The 22,903-nt window shown below is 36.7% G+C and overlaps 1 protein-coding gene across 1 annotated transcript in view; it reads right to left on the reverse strand.

The window, feature by feature from the left end:
* TRPM7 (transient receptor potential cation channel subfamily M member 7) overlaps positions 1–22,903 on the reverse strand; it is a 109,326-nt gene that overhangs the window by 77,103 nt on the left and 9,320 nt on the right. Inside the window, exons 2-8 of the mRNA XM_040226500.1 lie at positions 15,018–15,097; positions 11,411–11,449; positions 8,240–8,438; positions 5,800–6,013; positions 3,362–3,486; positions 2,415–2,586; positions 1,030–1,204 (exon numbers count right to left, since the gene is read on the reverse strand). Of these exons, the coding sequence (XP_040082434.1) occupies positions 1,030–1,204; positions 2,415–2,586; positions 3,362–3,486; positions 5,800–6,013; positions 8,240–8,438; positions 11,411–11,449; positions 15,018–15,097 (1,004 nt within the window). The remainder of the gene's footprint in view (positions 1–1,029; positions 1,205–2,414; positions 2,587–3,361; positions 3,487–5,799; positions 6,014–8,239; positions 8,439–11,410; positions 11,450–15,017; positions 15,098–22,903) is intronic.

Consider the following 22,903-nt stretch of genomic DNA (forward strand, 5'->3'; position numbering starts at 1 on the left):
AGGCATGTGAATACATTATCAGTACTCATATCCTATTAGATTTTGTATAATTTTAAGATATTATGACGTGTAAAGCAGTATTTCACCAAAATGTGTTAAATATCAGCACATTTGCATTTTTCTTTTTCTCAAAGTGGAATATATTTACATGGCTCAAAAGTTTGATACAAAATATAAAGATGTGGAAATTCATAGTGAATGTGTCCTTTTGACTGTCTTCCATCAGTCCGTTCCATCTCAACTGCTCTCAAGAAACACTATTAACTTTCCAGGATCTCTTTCCACACACAATTATTCTGCTGCTTTTCTCCCACATAAAAGGCACCATAATACATATGTTACTGTACATTTTCCTTTTTCTACATATATAGTTAATCTTCTCAAGTCTACTAAACAGATTAAAACCATACATAACTGCAAACTATTCCACTGTGCAGATATACCATGTTATTTATCTAGTCCCCTTGATATATGCTCTATATTGTTCCAATCTTTTATTATCACAAACCACACTGTAATGCATAACTTTATGTAAGTTACTTCATAATGTGTACATTTGTAGGAAAATTACCAGAAATAAAACTATCAAGTCAAAAGATATGTGCCTCTGTATATTTAACAGATATTGCAAAATTGTCCACAATAAAGACTGTTATATTTTAATTCATTCTAATAATGTGTCAGACAGGCCTTTTCCTCAACACTTAGGAAGGCATTTTCATGTTCATAAAACACCAAAATGAATTTAATATTCTAGAAGCCACAAGCCTCTTTATGCAAGGGTGCACAGTTGTGTCCTACTCTTTGCGACCCCATGGACTGTAGCCCATCCGGCTCCTCTGTCCATGGAATTTTCCAGGCAAGAATACTGGAGTGGGTGCCATCTCCTGCTCCAGACCCAGGGACCAAATCTGCATGTCGTTCATCTCCTGAACTGGCAGGCAGATTCTTTCCCACTCCACTACCTAGGAAGTCCCACAGCCCTCTTTACATGAAATTACTAAAAACATGTTGCAATCATACACTTACCCTCCTTCTTCTGTTTGCTTATGAATATATGCTAGTAAATCTGCAGCTCTGCCTGTTCCTTCACATACGACGACTGGAACAGGAGGACTTTCCTGAAGGTATTCTAAAACTGTGAGGATAACATTTGGCCCACCCTCAAATATAAGTGCCACCACAGGAACACCTTGACCAATTCCTTAAAAAAGTAAAAAGATTAATTATGATATTAGGCAAAATTCAATAATTTAATCTTATTTTTTTCTCAGTCAAAAACAATAAAAAGCCAAAATAAAATGTCTTAAAAGACTGTGTTGAATTAAAGTACTTGACATGATACTAAGTCTGATATAAATACTAAAAAAATTACTTTTACACTGACTTTTAAAAGTCTGTTCTAAGTAAAAAAATTAGAAAATTCAATATATAACAAGGCACACACTGGAACATATATTCACTGAAAAGCAATAACTATTTTATATATTTCACTACTTTAACTCTTGATTAGAAATTAAAACACCAAGTTAGTTTTCAGTTTGCTTTTTAATATGGCTTGAGTTGAACTTCCAATGTTTCTATTTTTAATCACTTTTTTAATCCAAATGCATTGAGACATTAGTATAGAAATTAATGCCAGAATCAGGATTACATAAACAGAACAGATCAATAAAATCCATTTCCTCTGTAAGAGTAACAGAAAAGAAATTTAGTGAATACCTTGCCTAGTGAATACCCAGTGAAAAAATCCAAAATATAGGTATTTGCAAAGTTCTAAAACATTCCTAAGTTTTAGGAGATGCTATGACTCCATCATAATCTGAAAATAGTATCCTGTAATTTTTGTACTTATATTTCACTTCATCATAGAGCTCACCTTCTTGGTGTCCTAAAATTATAAAGTTTCTTCTTTTTGAAATAAAAATCTAGATGTTGAACCAGAAAGTTTGACCATGGTTGGAAAAGAAGACGTGTGTCAAGAATACCAATTTTTAAGACATATCTATCAAAGAGTGATACCTACTTGTGTTATCAACTTTAAGTAAAGTGATTCTTACTTCACAATAAAGTATGTTTTTCCTCTTCAACCTTGAACTTCAAAATCATGTACTGGAATATAGCATACATTAAGAATATTTCTGAATTCCTTGAGATGCAATGGGATTACAATAGCAACAAAGCTTCCAATGAACTTTTGTGGCTTTGGACTTGATATTTGAGTATCCTGTTTAATCTCAAACTTCCTTTGCTAGGTCTTATTTTGTGTAAGGTCAGTTACTCTTTGTTGTTTTGTATGTCATCCTGCTACTAAAGAAATGAAGACTTAAAGAGCATTCTACCTTTCATAGAATGCTGCTGGCAATTAATACAGCCCAGAATAATTTTAACAACAAATTTATAAATGCCCTTACTAGCATGAATTCTTTGCTGATTAACAGTTTTTTCAAGTTCTCTTCTAAGTCTGACTTCTGCTCCATACTTTCCAACAGTGCCATCATCCACCAGTATGAAATGGGAATGCAGATTATTCAGAACATTCAATTTGCTCAGAGGGTTCAACAAAGTTTGGTAAGGAGCAACCACCTAAACAATAGCAAATATGAGAGTTAATGGGTAGGATTAAATATAACATAAAGTAAAAACAAATTTTGAAATAATCTGTAAAGGCAAAAATATAAAATATGAAAGAATGTATCAAAAAGCATGAGCTTTTAAGCAGCTGAAGATTATTCAATAATGGGTTAAACCAAACAATTACATTTTGGCTCCACTGCAGGATAAATCATATTTCATCATCCCATGCAAAGGAAACAGCAGCAAATAAGCAAATAAACAATGTTAAGAAACTCTCAGGTTATTAGGGAATAAAGTGCAATATATAAAGGACACTGAATAAAAGCAGTTAAATGTCATATTGCCACTTTTCCAATCATAAGTAGAATCTTTAAATTGATGTTAGAAATTTAATTGCATATGAAAATGATCATTATAATTAATTCCTTTTTAATAACCTCTTGAAAAAAATCTACAACCAATTCGCATGTCTTTAACCTACTTGAATAAAACACTAGCATTTGATTACTACTTTCACAGACAATACAATTAATTCTTAACATCATGCAATCATTAAAAACAATTACACAGACTGGCATGATATGGAAAAGGTGTGAAGTAGTTATACAAAAAAGGGCAGAAACTAAATGTACTAACACTATAATCACAACTGTTTAAATCTGTGATAGTGTTTTCAAAAGGACTGTAGTATGATCATGAATATTTTAGGTTGACTTTGCACTATTCTTGCTCTAATTGTTTCAACATAAGCTTAAATAAAAGAAATTTTAAAAAACACTCTTACATCTCTCCCAACAAGATCATTTCTGTTTTCAATCACTCCCCATGGAGCTATTCCAATAGTGCAAATCTTTCGAGATGATCTGGAAGCATGTTCTTTAAGGGCATCACCAACATGTTTTGCCACACCTGTTCATACAAAATTAAATTCACTTTATTTGAAAGTCTTTATTGTGTTCAGAACAATCCTATTCTCAGTAACGTTACAACTGGTGCTAGTTTTTTTTACATATACAAGATAAAAAGCAACCAAGTCCAAAAGACAAACTCAAAAGAAAACACAAGGACGAAAAAAAAAAAAAACCCACAATGTCAAACCACTACAACTGCCTGAAACACACGTAAAACTAACTTTTACCATGTTGTTAGGCCTAGTCTCCTCTCTTAGATTCCTCATGTTAACTGTAGTTTTTGTTACTGCTCTATACATCATCTAAAAAAAAAGAAGAGTATGGCTCAGGACTATAAGCAAAACACACACACTCAGAAAAAAATACAACAGTTTTCCAACTGAGTCAAAAATTGGAAGGAAAGTATACAGAAAAAATGATTCAAAAGAGCACATAACTTCTCATTACCACTTGTTATGGACTGAACAGTATCCTCCCCAAAATTCCAAGGTTGATATTCTAACCCCAGTACCTTAGAATGTGACGGTATTTGGAAATAGATCCTTTAGGTTATCGTGTGAAAATGAGGACGTTAGGGTAGGCCCTAATCCAATCTGGCTGGTGTCCTTGTAAAAAGGGGAAATTTGGACACAAAAAGAGACACCAGAGATGCACATGCAATGGGAAAGGCCACAAGAGGACACAGTGAAAAGACGGCCGTCTGTAAGTCAAGGAGAGCTGCATCAGGAGGAACCAAACTTGCTAACATCTTGATCTTGGGTCTCCAGAACTATTAGAAAATACATTTCTTTTAAGCCTCCCAGTCTGTGGTATTTTAACAGCCCTAGCAAATCAATGCATCACTCAATTAGATTTTTCATTTCTCACATGGACTACTGAAATAGTATCTTCACTGTTCTTCCAATGGCTGCCTTGCCTGTTTATAGTCTATTTTTAAACCATCATTCAAGATATCTTTGCTCCTGTCAACTCTCTGTTTAAAACCTCCCCTTCTAATTCAGATTAAAAGTCAAAGGGCTTATAATGGCGTGCAAAGCCTTATATGATGATCTGTCTGTTGCTCCTGATATTCACCACAAACCCCATGTCAACCCCACCATCACCACTCACCTGTAACTTTCTGATCTCATCACCCAGCAGTCCTTGCTCATTCTACTCAAGCTACACTGGACCTTTCTTACTATTTTTCCAATACTTTCCATTTCTTCTTCTTTAAATGCTCTGTCCCACATTATTCTTAATCTCATTTGCTTCATTTCCTTCCACTTCTACTCAAAAGTTACCTTATGAACGAAGCTTCCTTGACCATCCCTCACTATCCCTCCTCTACATTTTATGTGTCTCCCAAAGCACTTATTATTTAATTTATTATACATTTAGTTATCTGCTTGTTTTCTATATCTTTCCCACTAGAATATAAGCTCGATGAGGGCAAATATTTTGTGTAATGATATATTTTCAGTGGCTAGAAGAGTGCCACAATGATGTTCAAAAAACAGTTGCTGTTAATGAAATAGATTTTTGCAAACTAACGTAAATAATAAGTATGTTTTACTTTGGATATTAAAATTAATTTGCCTTCCTTCCATCCAAACTGTGTATGTGATAGGAAAGACTTAGAATATAAGATTATATTAAAAATTAATTTCAAAAGCTGTTTTTTACCACTGTCTAGGCAATGAATTGCCATTCTTTTCTCAATTTACTAGCAGTCACAAAGTGACAAGAATAACACTTTGCTATACAGTAGGAGGTCAGCAAACTTTTTATAAAGGACAAAATTTTAAGCATTTTAGGCTTTGCAAGACATACAGTCTAAGAACTATCCACCTCTGCTTTTATAGCACAGAAGTGTGATACAAAACCATACAAAAACAAATGTGGCTGAGTTCCAGTAAACCTCTATCTTCAAAAACAAGGAGTAGGCTGGATTTGGTGCAGGGAACCACAGTTTGCAAACCCTTGCTCCAAAGCACATTATTCTTGGGAACTCCCTGACAGTCCAGTGATTAGGATTTGGCACTGTCATCACAACAGCCCGGGGGGGGAACTAAGATCCTGCAAGCCACAAGGCACAGCCAAAAATAAAGTCTTAATAAAAAAAAAAGTAAATGATAAAGCATATTATTCTTTTAAAAGAACAAACAAAAACCAAATTCATTTTTCAGTTAGCATTTATACTTAAGAACTATAGATTACTTAACAGGAGACTACTATACACTTATACTGTGTTGACTTTTCAAATACCTGATATTATGAAAAATTTACAAACACATCAAATAAAAATTATACCAATTTTATTACTGTTTACCTGTGTTTACTCCTCCAGTTAAAATCCAGGCTCCGGTTGTAACTGCAGCTTTAATAAGACCCTTTCCAAGCAACTGCTTGATTTGTGGGTGAAGCTCAAACTTCTGCATGCCACCATGCACAGAGATAACAAGTTTGGGTAATTCCATTTGCCATTCTTTAAGCAGAAGTTGTAGAATGATTTCAGGTTTGGTGTCATATGATAGCCTCACATACTAACAAGAAAGATTTTTAAAAAATAATAATTCATAAGTTTCATAATGTAGCATCATATGACTTAAGAAAAACTTTATTTGCATCAGATTATTATGAAATAGATTTCATAGGCTACTCATAATATATTTATACTCCTAAGAATAAGCAATAACAAACAAACAATTTTAAGGTTGGAAAACCATTCTGTAAGAGCTAGAGAAATAGTGGCACTCTAATTTTCAAATAAGATGTAAATTTGTTACTCTTTCTGATTATATAAACCCAATTACCATTCATCTGGTTTACAGATTTATCCACAGTATTTCTTGCTTTGTAAGAAGAAATCAAAACTATTCATATCAAACCTATAATACTCAGATGTTGGGGGGAAAAAACAACATTTTTAATCTTCTCTAATAAAGGTTCTTTCCAAAACAATATATTAACTATTCCTTTACAAACAGAGATCAAACACCAAGGAAAAATATCCCAAAATATCATAAATTATATAAAACTGAGAAGACTCCAGATTCCTTTAAGAATGATTTGTAATGAAATTTCTTCTATAAGTCTTTAAGCATTAGCTTTAACTCATCATTATACTTGGGTTTTAAGTAGTGCCTGGAAAATAATCTAAAGTTAATAAATTTAAAAAACAGATTATGGCACTTCCCTGGTGGTCCAGAGGTTGGGAGTCCACCTGCCAATGCAGGGACACGGGTTTGATTCTTGGTCCAAGAAGATTTCACATGCTGTGAGGCAACTGAGCCTATATGCCACAACTACTGAGGCCACGCTCTACCAAAAAGAGTAGCCCCTGCTGGCAGCAACTAGAGAAAGCCCTCATGCAACAATGAAGACCCATCACAGACATAAATGAATAAATAAAATTAAAAAAAAAAAACAAGATTATGTCAGTAATAAACGAGGAATTCCATTTTCAACAATGATGGACTATGTTGTTTTGGACCAACTCTGCCCCTGGGAACTAGAGAAACTAGATTAACGACCCCTGTTATTAAGACATCAGTAAGCTACCCAGGTGTGACAACTTGGGTCAGGATCCAAGAGAACAGAAAACCCGGAGAGACAGGCCCACCATATGACACTGCTTAGCAAATCAAGGCAGGGAGGGAGCCAGGCACAACAACTTAAAAGGTAAAATGTAAACAAGTCTAAATGAATCATAAATTATTATTTGGGGATTTAAAGGTTTTTATTTATTTATATTTAGCTGTGCCAGGTCTTTGTTCTGCATAGGCTTTCTCTAGTTGAAGCGAGTGGGGGCTACTCTTCACTGCAGTGCTCTGGGCTTCTCACTGTGGTACCTTCTTTTGTTGCTGAGCACTGGCTCTAGGACAGGTAGGCTTCAGTAGCTGCAGCATGTGGGTGCAGTACTTGTGGTTCCTGAGCTCTGAAGCACAGGCTCAACAGTTGTGGCACATGGGCTTAGTTGCTCTGTGGCATGTGGGATCTTCCAGGATCAGGAATCAAATCTGTGTCTCCTTCATTGGCAGGCAGATTCTTTACCACTGATCCACCAAGGAGGATTAATTTGGGAGTTTTTAAAATACACACACACACACACACAAATAAAATTTATGCCAACAAAAGCACGTAAGTCATGAGGGAAATAAATGTAGTCACAAGTATTCTAAAGGTTCTTGCATTGACCAGAAAGTAGTAAAAGTACTGATCTGTAACAGTAACCAGTTAAAGATGTATTTTATAGTATTTATAAAATTAATCTACAGAACAGAAAAATATATAAATAAGATGCTATAAAGAAGATAAGCAATAATTAAAAATACGTTAACCAAAAAGAAAAAAAGGGAACAAAGAGAAAGTGAAATAGTAAATGAAACTAAAAGAGGTTCAATGCACCAAAACATAATAATTCTATATTTGTGTGTACCAATACAAAGAACTTCAAAATAAAGAAATGACTAAAACTAATTTTCTGACACACTATTATATAAGCTGTCAGATAATAAACATACATTATTTAATTAACTGGCTTCCTGGGTAGCTCAAATGGTAAAGAATCTTCCTGCAACGCGGGATACATGGGTTTAATCCCTGGGTTGGGAAGATCCCTTGGAGAAGGGCATGGCAGCCCACTCTAGTATTCTTACCTGGAGAATTCCATAGACAGAGGAGCCTGGTGGGCTCCGGTCCATGGAGTTGCAAAGAGTTGGAATTAATTAAAAGGTAAACGAAGTAAGACACTCTAATACACAACATACCTTAGCTCTGTAGGAATGAGAACCCCCTTGAAAATTTATGACTCCATAAGCATCCGTTGGGCTCTGTTCTGTATGTTTTTCCACAGACCACTCTTCTAATGTCTGATTAAAATGGTCACCCAATTTCACATCTGAGTATTTCATGGCAAGACTTGCAGTAAAACAAGCATGTTGCTTGACCAAGCGACCACAAAAACACCTAAGGGAAAAAAATAATAAAACTTTTAAAAGACCTTTTAAAAAAATCAGTCAATGAAAAACTGTATGAAAATAAAGGAACTTTTGAAGAATATCCAAATAATCTGACTTTCTGATTTTAGGATATCAGTAAGTTAATATGCTTACCTTAGCATTAAAATACTATAAATACATTAGTATTTAATGATACAGGCTTCTATTAATAAACTTAGTTCGAGGCATCTACTTACTGGATGCCAAAACAGCATTGGAGATTGTATAAATGTTAGTGAACCTGAAGACAGATGAATACTAATGATCTAATTTGATAAATGGGAAAAAAAATATTTTAATTAAAAATAAAACAGGGCCTCAGTGACCTGCAGAAAATATCAAGCAACCTAATATACCCGGAGTCCCAGAGAGAGGAGAGACAAAGAAGGGGCAGAAAAGGATTTTAAGAAACAGTGGCTAAAATTTCGTGAAAAACATGAACTTGCAGATATTTATTCAAGATTTCTGCTTTATTGACTATGCCAAAGCCTTTGACTGTGTGGATCACAATAAACTGTGGAAAATCCTGAAAGAGATGGGAATACCAGACCACCTGACCTGCCTCTTGAGAAACCTATATGCAGGTCAGGAAGCAACAGTTAGAACTGGACATGGAACAACAGACTGGTTCCAAACAGGAAAAGGAGTATGTCAAGGCTGTATACTGTCACCGTGCTTATTTAACTTATATGCAGAGTACATCATGAGAAACGCTGGGATAGGGAAGCACAAGCTGGAATCAAGATAGCCGGGAGAAATATCAATAACCTCAGATATGCAGAAGACAACACCCTTATGGCAGAAAGTGAAGAGGAACTAAAAAGCCTCTTGATGAAAGTGAAAGAGGAGAGAGAAAAAGTTGGCTTAAAGCTCAACATTCAGAAAACGAAGATCATGCCATCTGGTCCCATCACTTCATGGCAAATAGTTGGGGAAACAGTGGAAACAGTGTCAGACTTTATTTTTGGGGGCTCCAAAATCACTGCAGATGGTGACTGCAGCCATGAAATTAAAAGACGCTTACTCCTTGGAAGAAAAGTTATGACCAACCTAGAGAGCATATTCAAAAGCAGAGACATTGCCAACAAAGGTCCGTCTAGTCAAGGCTATGGTTTTTCCAATGGTCATGTATGGATGTGAGAGTTGGACTGTGAAGAAGGCTGAGAGCCAAAGAATTGATGCTTTTGAACTGTGGTGTTGGAGAAGACTCTTGAGAGTCCCTTGGACTGCAAGGAGATCCAACCAGTCCATTCTGAAGGAGATCAGCCCTGGGATTTCTTTGGAAGGAATGATGCTAAAGCTGAAACTCCAGTACTTTGGCCACCTCATGTGAAGAGTTGACTCATTGGAAAAGACTCTGATGCTGGGAGGGATTGGGGGCAGGAGGAGAAGGGGACGACAGAGGATGAGATGGCTGGATGGCATCACCAACTTGATGGACATGAGTTTGAGTGAACTCCGAGAGTTGGTGACGGACACGGAGGCCTGGTGTGCTGCAGTTCATGGGGTCTCAAAGAGTCAAACACAACTGAGCGACTAAACTGAACTGAACTGATTCAAGATTTATTCAAAAAGAAGGAAAAAGAGAACCATTCTCAGGCACATTACAGGCCTGCTGTTAAAACCAAAATTATAGGGAAAAAAATCCTTAAAACAGCCAGAGAGAAAAAAGACCCATTACACACAGACGAACCACTGCACTAATGACAGCTGACTTCCCACTAGAAACAAGAGCCAGAAGACAATAGAATGGCATCTTCAAATCACTGGAATGAGAAAACTCAAAATTTCATATTTGGGAAAACATCCTTCAAAAATGAGTAAAATAAACATATTTTCAGATAAACCTGAAAAAGATAAAACCAGATAAAGCTGAGAAAACTCATCTCCAGTATACCAGTTCAGTCGCTCAGTCGTGTCCGACTCTTTGCAACCCCATGAACAGCAGCACGCCAGGCATCCCCGTTCATCACCAACTCCCAGAGTCCACCCAAACCCATGTCCATCGAGTATACCAGCATTATACCAAAAGCTAAAAGAAGCTCTTCAGCCTGAGTACAGATGCCAGATGGAACTACCCATCTAGAGGAAGGAATGAATAGGCCTGGAAATGGTGCAACAATTCAATATTGTAAATGAACTCATTCTATGCACTTCTGCTCTTAGCCTGCCAACCAGAGGCCTTCTCTTCTTTCTCTTACATTCCTTCATCACTTCTTAAAGAACAACATTAGTCTTTAATTAGTTGCCCGAGTAAGAAACTTAGGTACCATCCTCCAATGTTCCCTTTCCCTACATACCACCAATACTACTGAGTTTATCTGATTGATCCCACTTTTCAAATATGCTTGTTTCTCTTTATCACCATAGGTAGTATCTTAATTCAGGCTCTTATTTTTTTGCCAGAATTACTCTAAAAACTTCCAAACTATTTTTTCCTCTCAAGCCAATCTCCTCAAAATGCCAACTGCTTTTACTGAGGGGAAAAAAAATAAAATCTAAGCATGTTACTTCCTTATATAACATCATTTTAACATGAAATCAAAACTGTGTGGCATAGTATACAAAAAGTTAAAATGATCTGGCCCTACTTATTTCTCAAGACTCAGATCTTTCCAAAATCCATCTTATTAATATCTTCTACAGCTTGCAGTTTCCTGACATAAGCATACTCTCTTTCACTACCAGGCCTTCCCACAAACTGTCCTCTCTGCTTTAAATCCCTTCCCTCAATCTTTACCCAGCTAATTCATATTCAACTTTAGCACTCTGCACTTCAGTTTCAAGGAACTCTGCCTAATCCTTTACCTCCCAAGTGTAAGTTAAGTAACGCTTAAACATAATGGCCTGTGAATTTTATCCCAGTGTATTCTGACTTTTTTAATATACGAGTTTTATTTTCCAAAATTTGTGCAATACCGTTATTGTTATGATACTTACCTGACAAGCTGCTGACAAATCTGACATCCTGGAAGGCATCTATAAAACAAGGTAAATCTATTACTTAAAGGGAAAATCATTTTTCTTCTCATTAAACTAAACTATAATAATCCATTAAAAAAAAAGGATAAAACAAAGGAATATTATATATTTTTCAAGCAATATCTTAGGTCATTTGTACCTTTTTAAAAAACTCAGTTTTCATCCTTTAAATACAATTAGTTGTGTCATAAAACCCAGAAACCACAAAAGACAGATTTAACTACATAAAAAAAAAAATTTATATGGCAAAAACATGTCACTAATAAAAGTCCAAAGATAAACTGAGAAAAATTATTTATAGAGAAAAGATTAGCTTTCCTAATATTATATTAAATATAATATATAAAGCTTCCCTAAGATATAATATAAAAAATGTATTCACTTCCCTACTATAATATATATTTATCAAATCAACATAACATGGGAAAATATATGAACAGATGTGTGCATGTGTGCTCAGGCACTCAGTCGAGTACACTCTGTAACCCCTGGACTGGGGCCCCCAGGCTCCTCTGCCCACGGGATTTCCCAGGCGAGAATACTGGAGTGGCTTGTCATCTCCTGTTCCAGGGGAGCTTCCTGACCCAGGGATCAAACCAGTGTCCCCTGCATCTCCTGCACTGGCGGGCGGACTCTCTACCACAGAGCCACCTAGGAAGTCCACATGAACAGATAATTCACAGCAAAAACACACATAAGGAAAGATATTTGATTGGAAGAAAATTATTTAATCCTTTAAGACAATATCTTGGTAAGAATATGGAAGAAAGTAGTCTTATATCTGCTGGTAGGAGTACAAATGGAGGGCAATTTGGCAATACTCATCAAAATGAAAAATGTAGACTCTCAAACTCTTAATTCCAGTACTTAAGAGTAAAGGTTAAAAATATTTATAGAATATGTGTAAAATAAAGTTATTCACTACAGAATACTTTTTTGTCTAATAGCAAAAAAGAAAACAGGTTAGCTAAAATGTCCATCAATCAGGGAATATTAAAATTATGATCCAGATATATAATTAGTAAGGATGCAACATTTAAGAACAAAGAACAACGTGACCTGGGAAATGTCATTGGTGCTTTCTGGTTAAAAGAGATGATCTTATAACAAAACTCATCTTTAATAACTAGTATGAAATTCAGATAAATCACAGAATATTGATTGAAAGAAACACTAAGGTTATGTATTTTAATGATCTAAAATGACATTTATAGAAATTACCAAAAATTGGGGGAATATTAAAGAATACAAAAAATGTTTACTTAATGGTGATCAAATAAATGCAAATTTAATATATAATTTTCTATTAATCACTTTCTTGAAGATGATGGCTAACATTAATCAATATTCAGGCATTCTCGTCACTACTGGTGACAATATACATAATTCTTTAATCTTTTGTAAAGCTTTTTGGCATTACATATATTAAGGGGGAATAAAACTTGAAACACAAAAATAGTTTTATCCACTAAGACCTCCATTACGACCTAATTTTAATTTAAAATAGGCTAAAAATTGAAAACAACTCAAGTGCCCAACAGTAGGATACATATATGAATTGTATATATACCAACAGAGTATTAACTACTACTCTTAAAGGGATATTATGGAAAAATAAAGTTACTATAACATTTTGTTAAGAGAAAGATACAATGTTTTACATATAGACTGAATTAAGCAATATTTTAAAACAAAAGCTATACACTCAGTAAAGATTAAAAATAGGTGAAATAAATGTTATTAATGACTGTCTTCAAGTTTTGATACTCTGAATATTAAGCCAACTTTCTACATCTCAAGTTAGCAAAATTTATCATGCACATTTAATTTGAATAAATGAGATACTCAAATTTTTTGCCATTAATATAAAAAGAAATGTTGAATTTCAAACAGGTTTATGTAATATACAAACAAAATATTTAGAAATTCTATTCAACAAATATTTACCGAGAATTCACTATGTCACAATAATAGGGACAGGTGCTATAACTTAATATACATCAGTTAATAAAAGACTGGGCTTCCCAGGTGGCTCAGTGGTAAAAGAACCTGCCTGCCAACACAGGAAACACCAGTTCGATCCCTGGGTCGAGAAGATCCCCTGAAGAAGGAAATGGCAACCCACTCTAGTACTCCTAGCCTGGAGAATCCCATGGACAGAGGACCCTGGCGGGCTACAGTCCATAGGGCAGCAAAGGATCAAACACGACTGAGTGACTGAACACAAACATATTATAACTCAAAATAGTTAATAAAAGATTGCTTATTTGGCTTTATATTCATAAGAGCCATATATCAAATGGAAGTGAAAGTTGTAGAAAAGATAACTACATAGAAAACAAGGTTTAATAGGAGACCGGAATGGTAAGACGACCAAAAACCCCGGTAAACACCTTTTTCAATTAATTTGTCTTAAGTGCCGTGAAGAAAAGTGCTTTGTGGGACTTCCCTGGTGGTCTAGTGGCTAAGACTCTGAGCTCCCAGTGCAGGGGGCCCAGGTTCGATTCCTGGTCAGGGAGCTAGATCCCACATGCTACAACTAAGACCCAGAGCAGCCAAATAAATAAATAAAATTAAAAAAAAAAAAAAAAGTGCTTTGTAATCCAGGAAGTAAATATATCTTTGATGTACCCTTTTAAGCTTTTTGCTATTTTTAGGTCTCAGAAAAAAAAGAAAAAAATTAGGAAAAATGTTTCTTCAATAAATACCTCAAGAGATCTTTTTCTTGAATTCTAACTCATGACCTTTACTTAAATTTTTTTTCTATTATCAATGCCATTTTTAAGACCAAAGGACAATCAGAGATGCCAACAAATTTCTGGTGATGGGTTTTCCAATAGGTGCTCATCTATAGCTACATATTGGCAAACAAAAACAGCAACCATTAGGTTCATACTGGTTTCTTCAGCATAAACTATACTGTTGGGTACTCAGTATACGCCCCTTAAACAGATACATAAACTTTTTAAGTTCTCAGTATCAATAAATCAAATTTTTAAAAAAGAGACTTAATTGTCTGATCTTTGTAATACACTAGTATGATATGGGGAAGATCAGGAAGGACGAACACTCTGAATGAGAGGTTTGATGTTGTGAAATGTCATTAAGAACTGCAGAATGCTGATATCTTGCTAATACTATCTCCTCCTAATCTTAAAAGATTAACAGTAAACACAAAAATTAACAGTAACTGCTGCTGCTGCTAAGTCGCTTCAGTCATATCCAACTCTGTGCAACTCCATAGACAGCAGCCCACCAGGCCTCTCTGTCCCTGGGACTCTCCAGGCAAGAACACTGGAGTGGGTTGCCATTTCCTTCTCCAATGCATGCATGCATGCTAAGTCACTTCAGTCGTGTCCGACTCTTTGCAACCCTGTGGACAGCAGCCCACCAGGCTCCCCTGTCTACAGGATTCTCTAGGCAAGAATACTGAAGTGGGTTGCCATTTCCTTCACCCAACAGTAACTACAAATAATTAATAATTTTAGTTTTTAATAAATAAATAGCAATGTAATTTACATCTAAATTTCTATAAGAATTCAGAATAAAGAGAAGTATTACTTACCTGTGAGGGTCTTTGGAACTTGGTATGATATATACACATTCCCTCTTGGTCAAAGTGCTTTCTATCCAGGATTTCTGGGACTAAAACAGAAAGTTTAAAAAGACTGTTTATAAATTAACCAATTAATATTACAAAGACAAATTTAATAAGAAATACATAAAAATAATTCCATTTTTAGTTCACTATTTATTACATATGTTTGTTGATGACAGCACAACTAAAATATGAGAATCATTCCATTTAAATCCACTGAGATTGAGATTACTAATCAATAGTACTATGCAGATACTAAATCAACAGTGCTATGCAGAGCCAAAAACCTCAAGAGGGGCTGGTACGATCCTGGGAAGTGGATCATTTTACAGACAACTGTCAGAGACTTGCCAAGCATTCCCGTGGCTAAGACTTTGTGCTTTCACTGAAGGGGGCGCAAGTTGGGTCCCCTGAGCCCTGGTCTGGGAACTAAGATCCCATAGGCCGCATGACACAGCCAAAAAAAAACCCCTAGGTATATTCTGTTCTATTTCTAAGATAAATACCTAAAGTACAGGGGCATGGAATGGCTAATGGCACAGGCACCCAAAAATGCATCAATCAAAAGAAAAATAATACTAAAAAAAGAGAGATGCTAAACATCAATAGATTACTACATGATTTCAAATGTCTGATTCACCAGATTGTTAGAACAATCTTAAATATGACAGTCCTAAAATGAATATAGCACAAAAATTAATAGGGAGAATAAGACAAATCTAGGATCACAGTGGAAGATTAGCACATTTCCTTCAATTACTGTAAATCTGAAACAATTTCAAGTTTAAAAGGTTTTTAAAAATTACTGTTTATACCACTACTTAAGTTTTTGCTTGGATCCCTAGCCTCTGTACCCTACTACCGGTGACTGATTAGAAAGAGACGGGGCATTATATATTGAAAAAGGTGAAACTCCATAAATTAGGACTGAGTAGATTAAAGATCTTGAGCTTCATCCTCCATATAACATATATATTAGATATACAGAAAATATTAAATATTATATCTCTAATATGTCTATAGATATTACTATATATTAAATATAGATATTAGCATACTCTCTATCAGAATCTCTTTTCCCTTCTCTACCTGCCTCTTTCTTACCAGGACAATACAAAAAGGAAGAGCCTATATTCCTTAATGAAACCTCTACAGTTCAGTGGTTAGGTAGAGGAGTTTCCACTGCAAAGGGTACAAGCCTAGTTGGAGAAATTAGATCCCATAAGCCAACCAGGGGGCCAAATCAAAAACAAAAAAAAAAAGGAAGCCCCTAGGAGAAGAGATATTCTAGACAGAATTATGATGGTGGAGTTTGCAGTTTCCTCTCAAATCCCTTAGATATTCTAATCATAAACCTTAGTATATCCTTTAATCTAATTCTGGTTGCAAAATTCTGTCTCTCCATTCAAAATGTCCATTTTCTAGGTCAATGGTTCTCCTTTAAATAGATTCACTTAAGTAGGAGCAAATTATACCATGATCCCCTAGTTACAAAAATCACAGGATGGGGACTTCCCTGGTGGTCCAATGGTTAAGAATCCACCTGCCAATGCAGGGGACACAGGTCTGATTCCTGATCTGGAAAGATCCCACATGCTATAGAGCAATTAAGCCAGTGTGCCACAACTATTGAGCCTATGCTTTAGAGCTTGGCAGCTCCAACTACTGAAGCCCATGTGCCTAGAGACCATCGTGCAATGAGAAGTCATGCAATTCAAAGAAGAGTAGCCCCTACTTGCCACAACTAGAGAAAGCCTGCACCCAGTAAATGAAGACCCAGTACAGTCAAAGTAAATAAACAAATTTTTTAAAACTCACAGAATGCCCTCTAGAACCCATGACCCTTCATCAGTAAAATGTCCTATACTCTAAAGATCATTTAACACAGTCCCTCCATCACCTTCTTATTCTAACTAAAGTCTGGTATTCCTTTGAAGAATCTGCTTTACCTATATACCTCTCATGGAGGAAAAAAAAAATAGGACTCTCTTCAGTTTTACTGTACTAGGAATACACCCGGAAAACCCAATCCTGATTCAATCCAATTCCCCATCTATTCCATAACTGCCTATGTTAATATGACTACAGGAAAAAACAAAACAACACCCTTTGATTTCACTTTAAAACCTCAAACATCCCTTAATGATGCCCAATAGTCACACTGCATTTCCCTGGTCCATTTTCTCATTCTCCTATACGATTTCACACTATATCCTCCTCTCCTCAAACCTCCAACCATCATTCACCATTCTTATTCTCAACTGATGACCTACTTCCCATTTCACTCAGAAAATTGAAGCAAATCTGCCCACCAAAGAGGTTTACACTAAGATATGCGATCACCATTCCCTCTACTGCCTTATGCATCTACAGAACAATGGAACCATCCCCAGGATCACAGTGAGAGCACTGTCCTGACAACCAAAAGATCTGGCCATGTCAGTCAGATTGCTGATATTACTGCTATCCTAACCCTTCTCTCACTCCAGAACCACAGTACACTGAAGGTAGGCAGCACATCTGGACCAGAAGACATTTATTCATGTGACTTCTGTTTGTAACTTTAAAAATAATCATTTGGTAGGCTGTTCTAACACATGATGATGTGAGGTTGAATTTTTACTAAAATTAACTTACACTTTAAACTCATGAAATTTTTATTATGCTCCTCTTCTATTATTAAAAATCGCAGGGGGCTTCCCTGGTGGCTCAGTGATAAAGAATCTGCCTGCCAGTGCCAAAGACACAGGCTCTCTCCATGGTCTGGGAAGATCCCATATGGCACGGAGCAACTAAGCTGGTGCGCCACAACTACTGAGCCTGTGCTCTGGAGCGTGGGTGCCAGATGCTGAGCACACGTGCTCCAACTACTAAAGCCCGTGTGCCCTCGAGCCTGTGCTCTGCAACAAGAGAAACCACCACCACGAGAAGCCCGCAACGAGAGAGGAGCCCCTGCTCACCACAACTGAAGAAAAGCCCTCTCAGCAACAAAGATGCAGCACAGCCAAAAATAAAGAAATAATTTTTTTTTAAATGCAGGGACTTCCCTGGTGGTCCAGTGGCTAAAGACTCTGTGTCCCAATGTAGGCGGCCTGGGTTCAATCACTGGCCAGGAAAACTAGATTTCTTCACACGTTGCAACTAAAGATTCTAAGTGCTGCAACTAAGACCTGGCATGGCCAAATTAATAAATGAAACTTTAAATTATAAAAGTGGGTTTATAATAACAAAAATTATACTGTGATTTATCTTTTAAAGGGTTGCTTCTCTCTTTTAGAAAAACTGGAACTGTGCTGGGGTGGGGGAGAACAGCTCAGTGATTGTACTTACTGCTATATTTTTACTCGTTGTTAAAGCAAGACAAAAGATTTGTTTGGAATTTCTCTCTGTGAGCTTATTTGCAAACAAAAAGGCAGCTCAGTCTCACGATACAGTAATGAAGCCCATCAAAATCAGATTCTAGAATTAAACATTTAAGATATGCAAATAACACACTAAAACAGTGGCAATATACAAGCATAAGAAGCACTCAGATTGCTTCAGTATGAACTATATGTTTTTTAAAAAACTAATTTATTTGCAATTCATGAGCATAGGCCTAAAGCCTACAGCATGAATGAAAGATGGGTGAAAATTGAACACAACATGACCAAATTTATTAATTAACAATACAATGGACCTTTTTAAGGAGTTCTGTCAAGAGGAAAACATCTTAGGGAGAACTTGAAAATATATGGCTTAGATAAGGTTAAGAAATACAATCTTGTACAATTCACATCCCCCTTTTCCCCACCTCTTTTTCTTGACTGGATAACTAGGCAGAAAACTAGAAAGAACGGAGTAGACTTAAACACTATCAGTCAGTTTTACCTGATGGAACTTATGGAATACTCCATTCACAACAGTGGGCTTTCCAAATGGCAAAAAACCTGCCTGCCAACGCAGCAGACGTAAGAGATGCTGGTTCAGAAGATCCCCTGGAGGAGGACATAGCCAGCCACCCCAGTATTCTGGCATAGGGTTGCAAAGAATCGGACACGACTGAGCGACTTGCACTTAGAGAAGTATGGCTATACTCTATATGGGCAATCAGTAAATTTTTTCTATTAAGAGCCAAATGGTAAATATTTTAGGCTTTTTGGACCACTTACTGCCTCCATCACATACCGGTTTGTTTTTCAACCACTAAAAAATATAAGAACCATTCTGAGCTCAGGCCTTGGCCAGAGTTGGTACACATGGCATAGTTTGCCAATCCATGCTCTAAATCTCACAAAAGCTTCCCACAAAAAAATCTCACAATTCCACTGAGCCAATTCAACCTAACAAGTCTATGCCACATCCTTCAGATTCTTCCCCTGCATTGTTTCTTGGATATTATTAGTGTCCCTTCTACCAGGCCTACAATCCCAGTAGACCCTTGTATTAAGAGTTGCTTTCTAAAGACAGGAAAAATGAGATGGGGCTAGAGAGTTTTAGATGTACATGAACAAAGTTATTTTTTTCTGCAGGAATTCCAATAGAAAAGGCATTAAATAAATGGATGTAAACATGAAAATCTAAACATTACTGAGGAAAAAAATATCTAGTGTTTGAGCACATATACCTAGCTTTTCCCCCCAGAAATGGTCACTTTCAATCACCAACAAACTAAAACATTTGAGTCCCTTCTAGTACTCATTTGGGGCTTCCCCGGTGGCTCAGACGGTAAAGAATCTGTCTGCAATGCAGAGACATAGGTTCAATGCCTGTGTTACGAAGATGCCCTGGAGAAGAGAATGGCTAATCACTCCAGTATTCTTGCCTGGAGAATTCCACGGAAAGAGGAACCTGGCGGGCTACAGTCCATGAGGTGGCAAAGAGTGGGACACAACTGAGCGACTAACGCTTTCCCTTTCTTTCAGTACTCATTTGTCTGTTATGATAAAATATAAAACTACCCAAACAGGAACACTGTTAAATTGCAGGACCTGGTACAAATGTACTCATAGTTTCATTTTATCATTCTTATCAAAAATAATAAGCAGCCAGTAATATCTCTTCACAACTTCAAATCTTTCATAGTAGTCTCTGACAAATCCATCCAAAACTTTAGCAAACCCTCTGGCTAAGTCACTTAAATAGTGTCACTCTGATGCTCACAAATTTCTATCAAATTTTGTGCCTACAGAGACATACAAAAACATTACCACACTTCAAGACTATCACAGTTTCCCCTACCTTCATTATTCACCAAGTTTATTTCAAGGGTTTGCCACCTCTCCTGTTTGTGTGAACACCAAATGTAAATATACTCTCCCCATACACACCAGTTTTGGCATCACGGCCTTCACTGAGTACATTAGGGGTTGGCGTCCATGCCTGACAGTGACATACCCCACCTGGTAATGGCAAACCATTCCCAGTAGTAGGTTTCTATAATTTCTGAAACTCTGAGTTTCTGCTCTACCATCAAGTATCCAATAAAATGTGCCCCGGATTATAAATACATATAAAAATTCCTAATTTTATACTTCTTTTGCTAGACTGCATTACTGTATTTTACCAAAAGATGGCACACTACAAACACAAATCTGAAAATTCCTAAACTTAAATGTTCTAGGTAAAGTAAAGTGAAAAGTGAAGTCACTCAGTCGTGTCCGACTCTTTGCGACCCCATGGACTGCAGCCCACCAGGCTCCTCCGTCCATGGGATTTTCCATGCAAGAGTACTGGAGTGGGGTGCCATTTCCTTAACCAACTATATTAACCACAGAATGTTAGCAAAAGAGGGAAATGTGATCTTCAGTGGTAAAAGAGTTCAGATTCTGGAGTTGAGAATAACCTGTTCATTGTTGGTTATTCTATTAATGCAACCTTAAGTGTCTGAACTTCTGTTTCCTCACCCATAAAACAGAATAACATACCAATTTCACAAAGTTGCTCTGAAGATTATGATCCATGTTTTTAGCAAAATGCCCCCCACACAGTCATATCTCAACAATGCTTCAAAATTCAATTATAAATTCTTCCTGTCTCCTAGCAATAAGGGGCATATATGCTACAAATAAGTCTACTAACCACATCCTACTTTTCAAACAAATCAGTACCAGCACATCCTTCTTGACTACATACTGATAGTGAAAATTGAGGGGTGGGGGGAGGAGAAATTCAATCAATCTATTTTTACAACTAAATACACCCAACAATTCTATATATTAATATTAGAAAAGAGCCTCCAGCTATGGAGCTTCTATTGGATTAAAGCTCTGAAGATAATAACCATAAACTCAGGACAAAAAAAAAAAAAAAAACTACTTAGCAGCACTGAACAGGCAACCAAAAGCAGGAAGGAATCAGATGAAGTTTGTACTCAGGATAAAGGAACAGTACTGAGTGAGTTTCCTATTTTATGGCTAAGAGAGGCCCCACTGCATACCTACTAAGTAGCTAAAACTCCAATAGAAATTCCATAGTTTTACTGGCTTGAAGAACCAGAATACAAACTTCAAGGTGACAACAGCAGCTGGAAAGTGATGGGAAAAGTCCTGCATAGGACAGAGTCACAAAAAAAGGGAACCCTAAATGCTGCATATTAACACTGCTGAAATCTAGCTGACCCATGAAGCATGCATACATGGGGCAGGTTCCAAGCAGGTCAGTTAAGAATAGAGTAACTAACTGAATAGATATTTTTATTGCCCATTGAAGGAGTCAGAGTTTGGAATTTGAGTACAGTCAGGTTAATCAACTACTATCCTAATGTGCTCTGACTGCCATGAAGTGAAAAGTGAAAAGTGAAGTGAAGTGAAGTCGCTCAGTCGTGTCCGACTCTTTGCGCCCCCATGGACTGTAGCCCACCAGGCTCCTCCGTCCATGGGATTCTCCAGGCAAGAATACTGGAGTGGGTTACCATTTCCTTCTCCAGGGGATCTTCCCGACCCAGGGATCGAACCCGGGTCTCCTGCATTGGAGGCAGACGCTTTAACCTCTGGCCACCAGGGAAGCCTGACTGCCATACAAATACCATAAGACTTAGCTTCGGTTTCAACAACGAAAATTCATTTTCTCCAAGTTCTAGAAACTGGAATCCAAGATCAAGGGGCCAGTAAGGTCTGCACCTGAGAGCCCCTCCTGGATTGCAGACAGCTGTCTTTTCACTGTGTCCTCACAAGGTGGGGATAGGGCGCAAGCTCTCTGGTCTCTGTATAATGACCCCACCTTCATGACCTCTTCTAATTCTAACTACTTTCCCAAAGCCCCATCTTTAAATAACATCAACACTGAGTTTTGGGAAGACACAAACATTCAATCAGCAGCAACTACTTTAAAAGAGAAAATCAATAATCTTCAGAGGACTAAAACAGAACTCACAGTCTCTCTAAGATAACATTCACAACATCTATGATATAATCAAAAATTACTAGATATAAGAACAGGAAAATGTGACCCATATTCCAAAGAAAAGCCAATCAAATGAAAAGGAAGCTTGCCTACTAATAAACTTCAATAGCTTACGAAAGTTAAATGACACTGCAGATCTAGAAATTCTGAGTTCTGTGGTAATTGTGTACACTGGACAACATGTCCGTCAGCAAAGGCATAATGACAAAGAAAACTTAAGGCTAGCTTGAAGCAAAATGTTGAAAATGGCTGGCATTCTTTGATTTCCTCTGTAGGAGACCTGGCACTCAGGCCCCTACTCTACAGAGTTCTGCTCTTTTGCTTAAAAGGCTGCCGATCACTTAACTAATTAGATATTATTGATAATTCAGATGTGAACTCTCCGAACAGGTTTTAAAGACACTGCTGAAAAGCTTCTGTGGAGTAATAAATAGTTGGTAAAGTTTTACACATTAAAAAATAAAACTTGG

Source organism: Oryx dammah, unplaced genomic scaffold (assembly GCF_014754425.2).
Source record: "Oryx dammah isolate SB20612 unplaced genomic scaffold, SCBI_Odam_1.1 HiC_scaffold_26, whole genome shotgun sequence".
NCBI lineage: Eukaryota > Metazoa > Chordata > Mammalia > Artiodactyla > Bovidae > Oryx > Oryx dammah.